Source organism: Zonotrichia albicollis, chromosome 2 (genome assembly GCF_047830755.1).
Source record: "Zonotrichia albicollis isolate bZonAlb1 chromosome 2, bZonAlb1.hap1, whole genome shotgun sequence".
Taxonomy (NCBI): Eukaryota; Metazoa; Chordata; class Aves; order Passeriformes; family Passerellidae; genus Zonotrichia; species Zonotrichia albicollis.
The window spans coordinates 26,081,926-26,099,042 of NC_133820.1; the positions used below are offsets into that span (position 1 = coordinate 26,081,926).

The 17,117-nt window shown below is 41.0% G+C and overlaps 2 protein-coding genes across 9 annotated transcripts in view; one reads left to right on the forward strand and one right to left on the reverse strand.

The window, feature by feature from the left end:
- LOC102072464 (uncharacterized) overlaps window positions 1–17,117 on the forward strand; it is a 430,853-nt gene that overhangs the window by 358,673 nt on the left and 55,063 nt on the right. For 2 of the 8 annotated variants that reach the window (XR_012578899.1, XR_012578902.1), the window contains exon 3: window positions 14,486–14,556. The exons of the other annotated variants lie outside the window; for them this stretch is intronic. The gene's annotated coding sequence lies outside the window, so the exon portion shown is untranslated. The remainder of the gene's footprint in view (window positions 1–14,485; window positions 14,557–17,117) is intronic. 8 annotated transcript variants of the gene reach the window in all.
- The window catches only part of PHEX (phosphate regulating endopeptidase X-linked), a 100,322-nt gene that overhangs the window by 44,823 nt on the left and 38,382 nt on the right, over window positions 1–17,117 (reverse strand). Inside the window, exons 11-12 of the mRNA XM_005484358.3 lie at window positions 13,637–13,765; window positions 10,106–10,207 (exon numbers count right to left, since the gene is read on the reverse strand). Coding sequence (XP_005484415.1) covers window positions 10,106–10,207; window positions 13,637–13,765 — 231 coding nt within the window. The remainder of the gene's footprint in view (window positions 1–10,105; window positions 10,208–13,636; window positions 13,766–17,117) is intronic.

The window sequence follows — 17,117 nt, forward strand, 5'->3', positions numbered from 1 at the left end:
TCCAAAGTACTTGGGTGAGTTTTAAGGGTCTTTGGATTCTCAGTGGAGCTGGACTTGTGCCCATGGGCCAGAAGAAAGGATGATGCCCAGATATGCAGAATGACTCAGCTGAGGCACCGCCAGCAGTGACACCTCAGCTCCGGTGTGCAGGTTCTGCACTGGATTCCTCCCTGCACCCCTGGGGATCACTTGGGGCATGACTGCACCAGGGTGTGTGCAGAGCTGGGGGCTCTTTCAGCTGCACTTCAAACAAGCCAGAAACGAATGTGCTGTGCTCTGAAGGCACAGACTGTCATTAGTATCATGCTGATATAGATATAGATACAGATATAGATACATGTCCCACTGTATGTGCTGCTAAGCTGCCTTTGGTAAGACTCATGCCAAGCTAGGCTTGGACTCTTACTAAGCACTGTAAAAAACCATACTTCTCCTGCCTTTATTTTCAGGCAACATTCCATGTTTTCCAATATAGTTATCTCTGAAAATCAAACAACCAAACACACTCCCCAGCTCCAAATTTAAATAAAAATTTTAAAAAATTAAAAAGCCACCTTTGGTTGGTCTTTGTCACATTGGTGAGCTGCAAAAATTATTATATTCAGTTTTCTATACAAATTCCTTTCTGAAAGTGAAGGAACTCCTTCACTGCTCACCCCCAGAGCACCTCATGAGTTGATTCATACTCCCATTTTCATGTCACCTCTTGCTAGAAACACACTCACTTTAATCAAAAAATCTTTTCTGCTGTTTTGTTTTAGCTCAGGGCAAGCAGCAGGCTTAAGAAAACCCACTGTGCTAGCAAAATGAAAGTTCACAGGGACCCAAAAAACCGCTGTGTGCTGAGATCTCTGGCACTGGACATTGAGAGGGGCAGGCTCAGAGACCAGGAGAGGGTGAGGAAGCTCTCTCCCATCATAACTGCATCGGATATGATTCACCACAGCATTTCTTCTCCAGTTTTATGCAAAACTCTGAATAACCTGTTCCAGAAAGGGACAACTTCTGACCCTAGTCTCTGCCTGCATCAGTTTACATTCATTTAACATTTTCAAGGTTAAGCAAAGGTTGCTGAGCACTTTTTTAAAAAATGAAGAATAGGATGTGAAAAATTCCCTTTTCATTTCTCATTTCACAAGTGAGCTTCAGCCGCAGTCTTGATGCAACTGAGACCAGACATGGTAGAGACCATTTCTAACTTCTCCAACTGAAATAATGACTGAGAACTTAAACACCAGGAGTACTCATGACTTGCATGTTTTATCTCTGAGGAGGAATTCCTTTTGCTTGAACAGGGACCTGACCAGCACTGTACCAGTAAGTTTGTCACTCTCAGTTGTCCATGCCTTGTAATATATGGGGGGAAAGCAGATGTGTACATAATCAAATACATAGGCTGCAGAACTTAGAGAAAAAAATATTCAGAAAATGCTCTACTCTCTACTCAAGATCAAATTCCTCTCTATTCCAAACCTTTACATATTTTTAGTTTTAAATAAGCTATATCTAGATATTTTCACATTGATGATCCCATATGCAGAAAACTGAGCACAAGACACTTCACAGCTCCCTCACAAAGGAGGGCAGCTGAGGAAGCCTTTATTCTTAGTCACAGTATCCTGGCCTCTGAAAGGCCACTAAAGGAACAAATTCCTGAGTCTGATGAGCTGCTTGAGGCATAGTTCCTTTACAGGTAAATTCCAGCAATACCAGTACCTGAAGCCATTTAAAATCTCACAACATTGCTTCAGACCCCAGTGGCTGGTACAATATCTGAGCAAGCTGAAGTGCTGCTGGCTAACATACCTGGTTCTGTACAGCTCAGTGCCCACACTGAGGGTCCATGGTGGAGTCCCAGCCCATGGCCCTGCCCTGCTGAGCTCCTCACCCACTCCCAGCCAGCAGCAGCTCCCCTCAGTGGGCATTTACAGCAGGGGGAGATCACCCCAGCCCAGAAATGCATTTCCATTGCAGAGAGCAAGGCAATGCCAAGCAGATCCCTGAGCACGCCCTTGTAGACTCCTCACACTGAGAACTGCTCTCCTGCACCTCCATATCTGCTACTGCTGATCTGGGGATGGACTACACTGTCTTTGTACCTCTGCAGGAAACAGGTTCACTTGTCCAAACAACAAAGATAGTGAAAGCTAAAGCTGAAACAACCCAACACTTCCAGGGGTGGTGGAAGATCTCTTGCTCTTTGGAAGAATCATTCTGTCATTTAGCATAACAATGTTTTCATGTTGCGTTTCTGCCATAAAATCTTCAGATTCACCCTGGTCTCTGAGCATCTGCAGGTGTCTGTCCATCTGTCTCCCTCCTATTTCAAGCATGAGATTTGTCACAAGTGTTTTGATGTCACACACTCATTCTGGCCTTATGTAGTCATGGCTGAGTCTGAAAAATGACAGATGTGAGATCAGGGTTAAATACAATTTCCTCTCTCTTCACCTGTTTTCCACTATCTGTTTGCACGGTGCTCAGGTTATTAATGGAACTGACATCCCTGCACAACTGAGTGAGCAGTAGCAGCAGCCAGATAACAAGGGAGAAGCTGACAGCAGCAATCTAACCCCAGAGATAAGAGATAAGTAAACATGCCATGGCTATTAGTTTCAGCTCTGGCCAATGGAGAAGAACATCTCCTGTGGTTACTGACCAGGAAGGCCAGGTCTTCCTGTGAAGGTTAAATTAAATTCAGGATGTGATAGATTATTCTTAGAGTTCAAAAATTAAAGTTTGTGATGAGAAATAAATATTTGATGTAAAATGGATAAGAAAGAAAAGGGGATGTTAATCTGATAGAAAGTGAAGACCTATTTTTATTCAGAGAAAAGCATGGAACACTTCTACTCTAGAAGAAAAGTACCATTCTCTGTTTCTTCCAGGTGAAAAAATGTTACTCTAAAAATTGGCATTTTCCAAACAGATATCTAAGGAATGGTGTAGAAGTGGCAGCCTCAAAATCCTGACCAAATTCTAAACTAGGTAAACAGCACAAATTTTCAAATCCCTTACATCATGTCTGAGAAGCATCTACTTTCCTTACATCTTCCTATTGAGTTGTCTCCATCATTTCATACGTCCATGCACATGGTAAAAGGAGGAATGGGCTGTTCAGCCTCAAAAAAGAACTACTGAGAAGGAACTTGATCAATGCCTCTGAGTATCTGAATGAAGAGTGTCAGAAGATGGAGCCTTTTGGATGTTCTTCTCAGTGGTGCTAAGCAGCAGGACAAGAGGCAGAAACTGATGCACAGGAAGTTCCACCTGAACATGAGGAAGAATTTCTTCAATGTGAAAGTGACCAAACACTGGAACAGATTGCCTGGAGAGGCTGTGGAGTCTCCCTCACTGAAGATGTTCAAAAACCATCTGGGCACAGTCCTGTGCCATGTGCTCTGGGATGGCCCTGCTTGAGCAGGGAGGTTGGACCAGATGACCCCGCTGTGGTCCCTTCCAATCTGAGCCATGCTGCAATTCTGTGAAAGATTAGTTAAATCAGGAAGATAAACCCCTAGTGATGCACAAAGGAATTGCAGACATGTTAGAAAATAATTAAAATGTGACTCTGCTTTTTCCAAACTTCAACACATTCCAACCTTGGGAGGAGATTTGCTCATTGCTCCCTGCAATGCAACTACTACAGTGCAACCAGGCCCTCGAATTTTTTGCACCCAGACAGAGACTACCTAATTTCAGAATGCTCAGTTCCACAAAGGAGAAGAGTGGCTAAGGTTTAATTGGCACTCAACAAAAGTACACTCTCCAATTGAGAAATAGCAAGGTTGTTTCAAGAATATCTGAATCAAGCTTTCCAGTAAAACCAGTAAATTAGAAAGTCAGCAGTCTCCCCTATAGGCTTTTGAACAGGATTGAAGTGTCTAATTGCAATTAGAGTCTTTGGAAATTTCCCCTGCTTTTGTTAGCTCTTCTGAAGTATGCGTAGCAGTTTCTATGACTGCTCTGAAACAGTCTTATACTTTGTGAAGTTCTCTGACATCCTTGCAGCAAAGATATAAAGTCATTTTAAAGGAACATGTAAAAGGTGTCTTGCAAGCTTTGGTTTTGAAACTCCATCCCTCTCTTTTACCAAGTATTGTTCTATCAGTTTTGTGTTGGCTTTCATTCTTGAAAAAGCCATTGAAATCAGAAGTCCTGAGTCTCAGGGCTGGTTCCACTGTCATATTTTTGCATTTGTCTTAGGATGGATCCACAGACCTCACAAGACTCAAAAGGCATTTCTAATTTTTGCAGAGCACCCAGTAACCACTTTCAAGACTGGATGATTTTTCATCTTTGTGCAAAGTAGCTTGGCATTAAGTAAGATTAATTTCAGCTCCTGAAGCTGTGGTGCCTGGCCCTTTTTGTCTGGGCTTGCCTCAGATCTCAACGAAATGTTATATTTCAGAACTGTATCTAGTGCATGCCTTGGACAGGCTATGTGAAGAAAAGCAGGAGGCTCTTTTCTCCCAGTATGTATTGCTGTGCCAAGACTTTAGCACAAGAGTGAGCACAAAAAGAGAACAGGTGATGATGATTCTCTGGTTTCTGCACTACCATAACACAGGAGAAGGTGACATTTTACAGTCAAGCAAAAAGACATTCTTCATACCCACAGAGAACAGTGAGGCGGTGGCACTCATTGCTTTGGGAAGTTGTGGATGATGAAAATTGTTGTGGGTTCAAAAAGTCAGTAGACAAACTCAGAGGAGGAAAATATGAGTAAATACAGAGACAACACTTCTGGCTCAGGAAGCAAGTGAGCTGCAGTTTGTCAGAGGCCAGGAAAGGACAGTGGGAATGTGTCCCTTTATGCTCACCCTGTCCTTGAGTTCATCTCTAAACATCTGCTACTGTTTGGCCATTGTCCAAAGCAGAGCCTGGACTCTGCTCTGAGCAGTAAAACTGTCATGGTCATGGTGAAATCACCCAACTGTGAGGAGACAGAGACCAAGGAGAACTGAGAAAGGGGGTTGTGGCTCAGATAAGTGACCGCAGGGCTGGACAGGGCCAGAAAGTTCTGGCTGGAAAACAAATGGCTTCAGTGGGATAACCCACGGACACCCACCTCCTTTAAAGTACCTATACTTTGCAAAATCAGGGCTTGTACAGATGGCCCTTGATTTCCTAAGGCCCAAATTACACTGTGTTGTCTAGGGAGCTTTGTAGTTCTCTGAAGAAGCAGAACAAGCCGTGTAGGGTAAACAAAGGTACCTAACACTGCCCAAGAGAGCCACCTATAGCTAGGCACGGTTCTGATGTTTTCCTGTGCTCCTCTTGACTCAGTCTTCAGACTCAGAGATGTGGAGAAAACAAATGTTGCATATACAACTTAGAAATAAAGCAAAGCAGCAGGCAAGTTCAGAAGCCAAATGATTGCACAGTGACCTTGGGATTTGTGCTCCATGACTTAAGGAGGTTAATAACGTTACAGAAAAATCTTATTAGAGGAAAAACAAGCTCTTTTTGGGCTTATAGTCCATGCTTTAAAAATAGTACTGCAAAGCAAAAGAACTAATTTCCAAATAGGAAGTTATTCCTGTGCCATAGCCTAAGAGGATCTTTTACAAGAGACTTGGAGAATTTAAGAAAAACGTCTTTTGTCAAGCCTCCAGTTAAACCCAAGAACAAAGGACATTTTAGGAAGGAAAAATAGTGATTAATAAAATAATGGTTCCTGCCCGGGAGTGGGAATAATTTAATATGTCAGTGATGATCTTCCATTGAATTATCCTTTGAAGAACAGAAGCAATAAATTACCATTTTAAAGAAGTGAGCCCTCATCACACAAGTTCCATCAATGGAGTTTCAGTTGTGGGTTCCCCCTTTCCCGTGTGGCACACCATGCCAAAACACAGATGTCAATAGCATTCAGCCACCATGGCTGGCTGCATTCTGCACCTTCACTGTAAGGGAAAACAAAGGGTGTCCCTTCTCTCCTCCATCCCTGCAGAGGCTGTGACGTGGCCATGGGTAATTCACAGAACATGCCTTTGAAGAGCTTGCCAGAGACACCCTTGGAGCTGCACCCAGTTGAATAATTTCTCTGTTCTGCAAATGAGGGCGAAATGTAATGAGGGACACTAAAAGGGCAAGAACAGAAACCTGTTTGGGGTGTTTGTTTGTTTGTTTGTTTATCAGAGCATTCCACTGAAAATTCGGGGGGTTAACAGACATACTTGAAGCAAATTTGAGATGACAGTCAAATACGGTACAAAAAAAAGGGGTTGAATAGAGGAGTAAGGACAGGAGAGAAAACAGCAGCACAGCCCAGAGCTGAGCGCTTCTCTCAGAATCCGAGCTCCTTTGGAAGCAGCGTGAGCTCCATCCAGAGAGCCAGGTGAGAACTGCACGTGAAGGCAGAGCCACCTCACCCTCTTAGAAACCTTTTCTGTGAGATTGGCTTTTAGATGGTCTGGTTTAAATTCATCTTTCGATCACAGAAAGAAAGGAATGGAAGGAGAAGAGAGGTAAATTATTAGATGCTATCTCATGATATTGTTTTGTTACAAAAGGAATGTCAAATCTTAACTCCAAACTATACAACAGCTGAAGAGATTATTCTCAGATATCAAGGCTGCAAGACAATTGTTCCCTGTGTCACATGGAGTAGTAGATTTGATCCTTTTAACATCAAATTAGTAGTGTCCCCTCTGAGTAACATAAAACAACAGGACAGACACAAAGAGTCACAGATGGAGTGGATAGATAGAGCTGACAAGCTGCCTAAAGCAAAATTCACCAATAGTTTCTACCAGAGGGTCCTTTGTAAGTCCTTTGGAGGTCGATGGTTCCTTTGATTGCAAAGCATCAGGCTACCAGCAAGGTTTACAAATTTGGCCTCAGCCAAGCACAAAAGAAAGGAGGGCATCAGTCAGAAAACAGGAAGCAGTGAGTATCTGAATCACAGAGAGGATTTGCAATTAATTCTCTTTCAAACCTGCCATGTCCTTTACATTACAATGTTGTCATCTAAAGATACAATCACCACAAGACTCTCTATGCTCATTGTCCAGACACCAAGATCCCATACTGACCCTCTTCTTCTTTCAGGAAATGAGTAAAAAAATTGTTGATGACACAAATATGCCTGGAATTAAAGAAAAACTAAAGGAAATTAAACAGATCACATGGAGTGGGCAGAGTAAACAAAACCACCATCAGGTTTCTACAGTTAATTTCTTTTCAGAGCATTTGAACATTTCAAAAATGAAATGTGATTAAAAATACAGAGGATGAGCAAAATAACTGAATCAATGATTTCCATGTAGAATACAGTTCTGCCATGGAACTTAGAGCAGAACCTCCAATCTGCACTGCTACAAGGGACAATGTGACAGTTAGTGATGAAAACGTAAATAACCAAAACACCCTTAACCTAAATAATAGCATCCTTTCTTTACTTAATTGATAGAATAGAATTAGAACATTTTGGTTGGAAGGAAGAACATCTTGTCCAACAGCCAGACCACCTCAGGGTGACCAGAAGTTAAAGCACAGTGTTAAGGGCACTGTCCAAATTCTTCTCAAACACAGGTTTGGGCCAACAACCACGTCTCCAGGAAGTCTATTCCAGTGGTTGACCACCCACTTGGTAAAAATAAGATTCCTAATGTCCAGTACAACCACTCCTGATGAAGTAGCTTTGAACTGTCCAAACTGGGTGCAGCACATGCTGTCACTGGACCCCAGGGAGAGAGATGAGATCTGCACCTCCCTCTCCACTTCCCCACTTCAGGAAGATGTAGAGGTGGCACCTCAGCCTCCTTTGCTCCAAACCAGACAGCCTCCAAGTCCCCAGCTGTTGCCCTGCACCCTCTCTCTCCTAATTTATATTTGGTTCCTGGTGTTTCTCCATCCTGGGTGCAGAGTCCAGCATGTGGATATTTATTGACAAAGAAATGCAATTTTTACAATCTCTACATTAGAGTAATAGTGGGATTTTTTAACCTACCAATCTCCCTCATAAAATTCATGCTTGTCTGTGCTGCTTTATTAAAGCCTAAGTATTGAAAAAGTAACAGCAGAAAGTGCTAGGCTCATGAGATTTAATTAGAACAGTGTAACAGATTTTGAAGGTTCTGCTGTATTATAAAACTTAGATTTCCCCTGTGAATTATCTGACCCTACATGTAATGAATCTATTTCTTGAATTAAAAACATGCTCATCTAAGAGTTCCAGGACAAACAGAAGATCTATCATTAACAATAAGTAATATTTTATAAACATACACTCCATGCCTGGAAATCTACCAAATGTCTCTCTAGGCTCTTTCCTTCCAGCCAAGAAGCTATTTCTGAACTTAAACTTGTAGACGTAAGTTGTATCACGTAATTGTTGCTGCAGTATCTAAGGCATTACATAACACTTGTGTCTTACAAGTTTGACTTTGTTCCTATGTCAGCAAGCTATGAAATGGTTTTTCAGTTCAGTGAGAATGATTTTGAACCATTGGCTATATATTTCATAGTACTATGGCTTGTAGTATTAGCATTATTTTTGTTGTACTTATGGAATTTAGTTTGTCATGCATTTTTCAGCCCAGACTCACCCTCCTAAATTCAGAACCTTCTATGACATGTCTAAATTGGGAGCAAAGTGCCATGTGCTTCCAAAATCTGTCAACAGAGGGAAACAGCCATCTCTACCTACCAGAGATCTAGCCTACCTTCTGATGAAAATCCTCCTTAAAATGGGAAAGGGAGAGCTTTTTTTAGGAGTTCATTGCGTTTTGGCAATGTTTGTATTATTTCCCTGCTGAAAGGTAGGTAGCAAATTTTGAACACAGTACCTAAGCATGTTGTTATATAGGAATATCTTTATTAAGGAAATCATTACAAAATAATTCTGCTCTTATTTTGCATCAATTTTACCAAAAATCTAAATTACAGATTATTATATTTCTAATGGTATTTCTAGCAAAAACAAAAAAAGTGTAACAGCCAGGAAGAAGTAATAACTGCAGCCCATTTACCACCAGGTTAGCAGGAAATAAATGTCATTTCGCTATTGTTCTCTTGTTATTGAGTTTATTGGTGCATTTATGCAGCTCAATTTCATTTGCACATATATGAATAGTACTGCTTTATAAAATGCAAATGGACTGCACATGGAATTTAAATCTTTCCAATGATAAAATTCCTCAACAGCCTTTTCATTAGAATTACTACAAATTTTGAAGTCCATGTTTGCTTTTAAATTAAACCACTGCTATTTTTATTCAAGCACAGAGAGCAGGAACAGTTCAGCTGCACTTGCCTGTCAGTTTATTCAAAGAGGGTGCTTACTAATTCACTGATATCCCATTGCCTCGGTAAATAAGGACACAGACCTACACAACACCCTCCACTTGTCTTTTTATACACCCCCTCCAATTGCTGCTCTGGGGGCAGGGCTCTGCATCTGGACAATCTTCCTTTCCACTCATCACATGCTGTAAATGTGGAAACAGGGTGAAAAGGAGGTTTAGAGTACATCCTCCAGCCTTCACCTTTGCCTCCTGCATTTTATTGTGACTTTATCTGAAAGCAATCAGGACCACTAATGCCATCCTTGATTATAACACTTCATAACTGGCATTATTCTGCCAGGAAATGGATGTTCAGCTGGGATCACCATTATGCTCTCAAAAGACAGCTCTCAACTTAGACCTCCCTCCACAGCACAGGAAAAACTGTGAAACCTGAATTATTCTCATATCCCCTTCTAGGCTAGATCCTCCCTCTTCACAGCAAATACTCTTGGCTGTCACAGGTGTTTCAGGCACTGTTTTCTGTCTGTAGATTGCTGTGTCCCTGGGATTCCAGTCAAGGTGAAGACTTTGTCAAGAAAAGCCAAATCTGAAATAAGCTCATAGTCTACATCTACCAGAGCCAGATAGGGAAAGGTGGATGCAAGGAAAGAAGAATAAGGCAACAAAAATAACTTCAGCAGAGAAGCAGGAGCTCAGATGGCTCCTCATCCAGAAAAACAAATGTGTCCCTTCAGAAAGAAAATTATCAGTAACTGGAACTGCAAATACAGTGCATGGCATACTGTTATCACTCAAGTCAAATCTTTATCATAGCAGGATTGTATTTATTCAATATTTATATTTGTTACCTTCTCATGAGCTTTTCTTTTTGTTTCAGAGTCCATCCAGTCGTTCTCCTTTTCTAACATGTCAATAAAAGCCCAGCGAATTCCTTCAGTCAATTCCTCCATCTGCAAAATATTTAGTAAATCCCTCCCCAGTAAAATATATCATGGCAGAATCATTGTAAGGAACGTTTTGGTGTGTATAGGAGTGATAGAATTTGTTCAGACCACAAATAATTGCAGATCAGATGGTATCTGCTCTCCTTTCTTGAAGGCTAATTTCTGATTTCTCCAGTAGTAACACGCTTCTTCTGAAGGCAAGTTTTTTTCCATTTTCTTTCCCTTATGGCTTCACACACCCTGTTCATTGCTGATCATTTCATGTCATATTTGTGAGAATACCCATCGTGAAATGATAAAAAACACTGAGAGATTTGCAGTCCTTTGGGGAGATTTCTGTGCCTTAGGTTCTAGATCACTGGCCCATGCAAACGGAGACAGCTGAAAGGCATTTGCACAAATAAAGCCTTTTCTGCAGAATGCCTGTGGTCTGGTTTGGTTTGTGTGAGACAGAGACATGCCTTATTAATACTGGCAGAGAACTGAATTTGGGCTGACAGCATCATGATCCAAATACAAAGCAGTATCCAAATATTTAGCCTGTATTTAGCTGCATTTGTGAAGCATTGCTACCCTTTACTTACAGCAGGGAAGGAGACCCTGGCTCGCACCACTGAGCAGCCTTAGCTGCTTCTGTGGTCCTGGACCATAAATGACAGCTTGGATCTGGGCAAAACTGGGAAAGCCCACAACCACTTCACCTCAGCTGCTTCTTCAGACACCTCTGCAAAGCCAAGACTGCATCCCAAGCAAGTAAATAATATTAATAATAATAGGACTGTTCAGTGAGCATGCACACTAAGAAAACCCTGAAATGACAAAAAACAAGAAATATAATGGCTAAGATATGCATTATATGAGTCTAAAGAGCCCTCATTCCTATGGATCTGTCTGGCAGCCCAGAAGTGTATGCAACCTGCTGTCTATTTATGTCAGCAGATGAATCCCACAACAAATAGCCCTGGGAATGCTGTGAGAGTGAGGCAATGAGAGGGATCCAGCCACTGCCTGAGTCCTTTAGCACAAACCAGAGTTGAGACAGCACAAGACATGACAGATACCCATTAGATGAAGACTTATTGGAACTTTGTGTTATACGTTATGTTACATTTGAAAATAATGAAAATGTCAAGCAGCAGAGATTTGTATAATCTTATTCTATAAATCTAGTAGATCTGAAATGTCATTAAAAGCAGGGACTAAACCCTCAAAAGTAACATTTCTTTTAGCTAAATTGCCATTAATGTATCAGACGAATATTTTAATCTGGAACTGTCCTTTATTTGTGGTGAAGTGAGAAAAAAAATGTAGCAAAGTTCCTTGGATTATTCATTTTTCCCCTACCCTTTTCAAAAAACATTTTCTCATTTTTAGAGGCAATATGGGTCAACGAGAGCAGGTCTAGCATTAACTATGACTAAAGAGTAAACATTCACAGTAAACAGCATCCCAGGAAATTGGGTAACTTAAAGATATTGATGACAGAGCACTGACTCAATTAACTTTGCTCACTAATGAGGTGAACTCCCTGTACTTGGAGGTTACAAGTTCAAACTCAAGCTCTGCAGCTGGGCCCTGGTGTATACTTAAGCTTTCTGCAGCAGCTGTAGCTGCAGGGGGCAGGGGCAGAAACCTATTCCTGCTATCAAAGTTATTACTGAAACTGCTCAGGCGTAACTGTAAAAAACACTGCAGGCACTCTGAGTTAGAAGCAGTGCTATATTTAGACACAAATAATGTCTTTCTTGATAAAAGAAGTATCTAAGGTATGAAACATCAATCACAAAACATGGTGGGGGGAAAGAATCCGTATTATCTGCAAGTCAGGATTTGCTTATCATAGACGGATATATGCCATAAGCCAGAAAAAAAAAAAAAAAAAGAAAAAAACCTGTACAAATGAGAGCTTTACTCACATGCATTCTTACTGCTTAAGAAAGAGAAGTGAAAACCACTGAAATGAAAATGATAACACCACAAATTATTAACTTGAAAAGTACACTTCTAAATGAAATGCAACGAATTTCATCTGTATGTAATTTTATCTCCATGGGTTTTTCATTTTAAGACTGAATGTTGTGACCTACACTATGAATTTTATATGCATTTCTCACTATGGGTGCTACTGCGAATTCAGACTTCATAATTTTCCAAAGCTTTGGTCTAAAAGGAATGTGCATACTAAGAAACATTCTAATTAACTTGCATTTCAAGAGAAACTCTGCTCTATCTGCTTCTCATAATTTTTCCTCACACATGCAAATATGAAAAGTGTCCATCCCCTCCATATAGTGTACATTTCTTATACTCCTACTCTTCCCACTTATCTGTGCAGGATAACATACTGCATATGCCTGGCATATTTTTGCCACAAAATGGCCAAATAGCACATTACAAACTGGATGTTTTTCCAAGGAGATGGAAAAACTGGATCTCAGAGAGGAAACTCCAGCTGAAGGCAAATATGAAAAGAAATGCAGAACCTGAGAGGGAAACAGATGACAAAGATGTGGACGAGTCAAATAAGCATGTGCTTTCTAAAATGGGATCCTTCCCTGTGAAAGCAGTCCAAGGGGATAAGGTCAAAGGGGCAAACTCAGGCTACTGAGCCAGGGCAGTGCAGGGCTTCCACAGAGCTGCTGCTCCCAGCACAGGGTCCCATCTCATGTCTCCTCAATGGCTGTGCCTCTCCTGCATGGAAAGCTAAGTTCAATGACTAAATCAGTCAATTTAAAAGTGATTACTGCTGGAAAATCAATGGCTGTAAGAGCAGATATTGGAAAACTTTATAAGAAAAGCATGGACTGAAAATAAGTCATAAATTATGTGAAGGGTAATTAATTATTTGAATATTGAAAATTTTAGATATAAAATTTATTTAGATATATTTAGATTTAATCCCAGATAAAAACTCTCACTATGTGACTCTCAGCTTCCCTTAATTTGGGCCAGATACCAGTCACATGTATTTTGCTCAGATTACACAGACTGCTACTGTGTAGCAGCCACAGTTTTCAAAGAGCAATCCTAAAGCAGAGAAATCTCAACCAGTTTTTTGATTAGTCAGTGAAAACTTTACCAAAATAAATTATATTAGCAATACCAAACTATTTCTCATCAATACCCCTCACTCTGGTCCTGCACAGCCTGGCTGTCATTATTTACATAAATTAACAATGTTCAATCTGTTTTTGAACTGACTGCTTATTTGTCTGTAGGACTGCAGATGGAAAGAAAGGGCAGTGCACAGGTGGGTAGAAAGGTAACACTTCTTCAAATTCATTCAATTTTCTCCTAGTGTTTTGGAGGTTTAAAATTCAATGAAAACATTTTCAAAAATCTTCTCTCTTTTTAAACTGTTCTAATATCAGAGGCAATTTGTAAGGATGAAACCACTAATTGAAAATTTGCAGACAGAGACTGCAGAGGACTCACCATCTCTTTCTTGTCTTCTTTAAAATGGGCTTTCACAAACATCTTACCCACAACGTAGGGGAGGGCATTTTCTACAAGGTCCACACATTTATCCCACTGGGGCAGCAAAGTTGTAGTCCCATGGATCACCTGTTGACAGGGCCAAGTATTAGGCCATAATATCGTGCTGTTTAAGAAGAATCCACACGAGGTACACACCAAAGCATATTTGTCAAAAAGCCACCAAAAGGAAAAATAATGATACTCTACAGTCATTCCTATTTTCATCCAATGCTATGACAAATATTTTGAACACCACAAAATACCTGTAAGATTTTAAACTTCAGAACAGTACAATGATAGCAGTGATTTAGAGGGACTAGGCTTTGAGAATTAGTGCTTACTTTGGACTAATCTTGGTATTCTTTCTGTGTGAGAGACAATTTCCTCCAGAAAAAACCCGCTGTGAGATATCTCCTGAAAACGTTTCCCTCTCCTCTGACAGGGTGAGAAGCCGAGGAATATTGTCCTCATCAAAATTGGGTTAGTCCTTATGAAACATCTCCTGCAGAGCCCTCCATTGCCATGAACTAATGACATCTGACACAGATGGGTACAGGTTCACATCTTCTTGTCATTTACCTGTCCAATTTCTTTTACGGTAGTTTGTGTAAAGTAGTAAAATTGCTTTCAGTTCCTTTCCCAAATGGAGCATTTTCAGGAGAAAAGAGGTTTAAATCATCAAGAACACTGAATATGTTTGTCTCCCTCCAAAAAAATTTAAAAATCACTCTATGTAGCAGCAGAAAGACATTTGTAGAACAACTTGCATGCTTTACTAAAGGAATGGTATTAAATCCATACTTTCAGGCTCTGATGATGTCACCATAAATGAGCTTCAAAAGAAACAGTCAAGAATGGTCAACACAACAAGGAACAAGGTAAAACAGAACTCAAGAACATTTGCTGCCTTGGTTTCTGTTTCTCCCAAGAGCAATCTTATTACTGTGGGTGCTTACCTAGCTAACATTATATTGCTCATCAAGATGTAGTTTGTGTAAATAAATCCTGCACACAAGATAGAAGATGAGATCATATGCACAATAAACAGTGCTGATTTAAGAAACTTCTGTTATTTTCATTGTTCAAAGTGTTCCCTTCCCACTTAAGCAACTTCTTAAGCTTTTCCACAGAGAACAAGCACAATTCCAGTCTTGCAGCCAACACCTGACAGCAGTGTAAGGGCAGACTATAGTCAGCATCAGACCAGAGCAAGTGGGATAGAGATTCTGGCCTCTCACAGATTATAAAAGCCTTTTAAGCACCAATTTTTCAGTTTCTGAGCCCTTTCCTTTTTCCCATTATTCTCCTCCTTTGAGCACAAGATTAAATGTCCAGAAAAATTAAGGGTTTGGATTTGTCTTTTTCCAATAGGAAAATATTTCATTGGAAAATTCCAGAGCAGCTTAACCCTCAGCTATTGAAGGTGAGATATTTTGGTAGTTCAAAGATTGATTTTCCCTATCATATTGTCTGTAATTAGGCATAATCAATGACTCACACTTAAATACACCAGTGAATTGCATTTCCAAGTGCTTTTTATTAATACTCTATATGCAGTAATAGATTTTCGATGGCAAAGAGTACATTGCTTCTAAAAAGAACCACTATTAGTCAAACCAATAAAAAATAAGGTGGTTTTTTTTTCTAAACAAAGCCAAATTTGGCAATCAACTCCTTTTCCAAATTCTTCAACCTTTATACATAACACAACAAAACACTCAAAAAAAGATAAGAACAAAAGAGAAGAAAATTTCTCTCTAGGGTCAGAGTAAACCTGCAATGGAGCTTTTTCCTGGTACAGGGGAAAGAAGGAAACTATGGTATTAGTCATCAGAGCTTGAAATTCCTTCCAAAAGCTGTGAGTATGCATCAGCCATAGAAATAGTCAGGAGACAGAGCTGACTTTTAGACTGTGGCATACTATTATTACAACATAATAATTATCATTATTTTGAGGGAGGCTTGACTGTAAGGAGGACATAAAGGCAGCACAGGCTGTGAGACCAATAAAAATAGAGCTGAGAGCAATAGATTATATCCCACAGCTGGTTTATTGATATTTATGTCACAACAGCCAACAGGAACTCCCTCAAATGGTCCTCCTAATATTAATGTACCACTCTAAAACACAGTACTTCAGGTAGTAACAGTGGCTATAAATAGCAGGTTTCAAGCCCTCCCAGCCAATTCAGAGCTTCACGACACAATTAACCAACCTCTTCCCCAGGTGCCACTGCACATTTACAAGGCCTCAAAGTGCCACTGCAGAGGAGCTGCTGATTGTTGCTGGTATAGGTACTCAAAGCACTTTCTCTAGAGTCAGCAGGTTTGTTCTATTTCTAAACCTGAAGTTTTTTATAAGTCTCATCATGCATTTTTCTTTCTCCTTGCACAGATTTTAAGGCCCTGGTGCCAAGACTTCTACACATAAGGTATAAAAGCCACCAATAGAAAGTGAGAAACTGGAGAAAAAAAAGGCTGCTTATGATGGTTGAGGCTAACTGAATTAATGAAACAATGAATGTATAAAATACATTCTTTTCTTTAATGGTCACTGATTTATCTCATGGCCATATCTTTTTAGTAGTAATTCAATGTTTTATTCTCTTACCTGACAGAGGGGTTGGTGGTTCTTTTTTATGATCCTAAATTGCCACTAGTTCTCCATCCTCTGACTAGACAAATCTTACTCAACAATAGACTAGTGCAATGCCTTGGACTCCATTCCTCATGTCCTTTCTATTGACCTGTGAAATCTACACCCATTTACATGGCCAGAATTGTTTAACTTATCCATCAGTGACTTGCAGGAAGGGGCAGAGGCCTCCTCAGTGAGCTCCCTGCAGACCCAGAGCTGGCAGGAGTGGCCAATACCCCCAGAGCTGGGCAGCCCTTCAGAAGGGCCTGACAGGCTGGAGAGAGGGGCAGAGGAATGGTCTGGAGTTCAGAAAAGGCAAATGAAGGGCCCTGCACTGGGGAAGGACCAGCCCAGGCAGCAGCACAGGCTGGGGGTGCCCTGCTGGAAAGCAGCTCTGCAGAGAAGGGCCTGGGGGTCCCATGGACAATGAGCTGTCCATGAGCCAGCAGCGCCCTGGGGCCAAGGGGATCCTGGGGTGCCTTAGGGACAGCGGGGCCAGCAGGGCAGGGAGGTGATCCTGCCCCTCCACCCAGCCCAGTGAGGCCTGTCTGGAGGGCTGGGCCCAGCTCTGGGCTCCTCAGCACAAGACAGACAGAGATTTCCTGGAGCAGCTCCAGTGAAGGGAAACAAGGATGAAGAGACTGGAACATCTCTCTTATGAGGAAAGTCTGAGGAAGCTGGGCCTGTTCAGCCTTGAGAAGAGACAACTGAAGGAAGCCCATCACTGTTTAAAAGTATCTGCAGGGGAGGTGCCAAGAGGATGGAGCCTTTTGGAGGCTCTTTTCTGTGATGCTGAGCAAT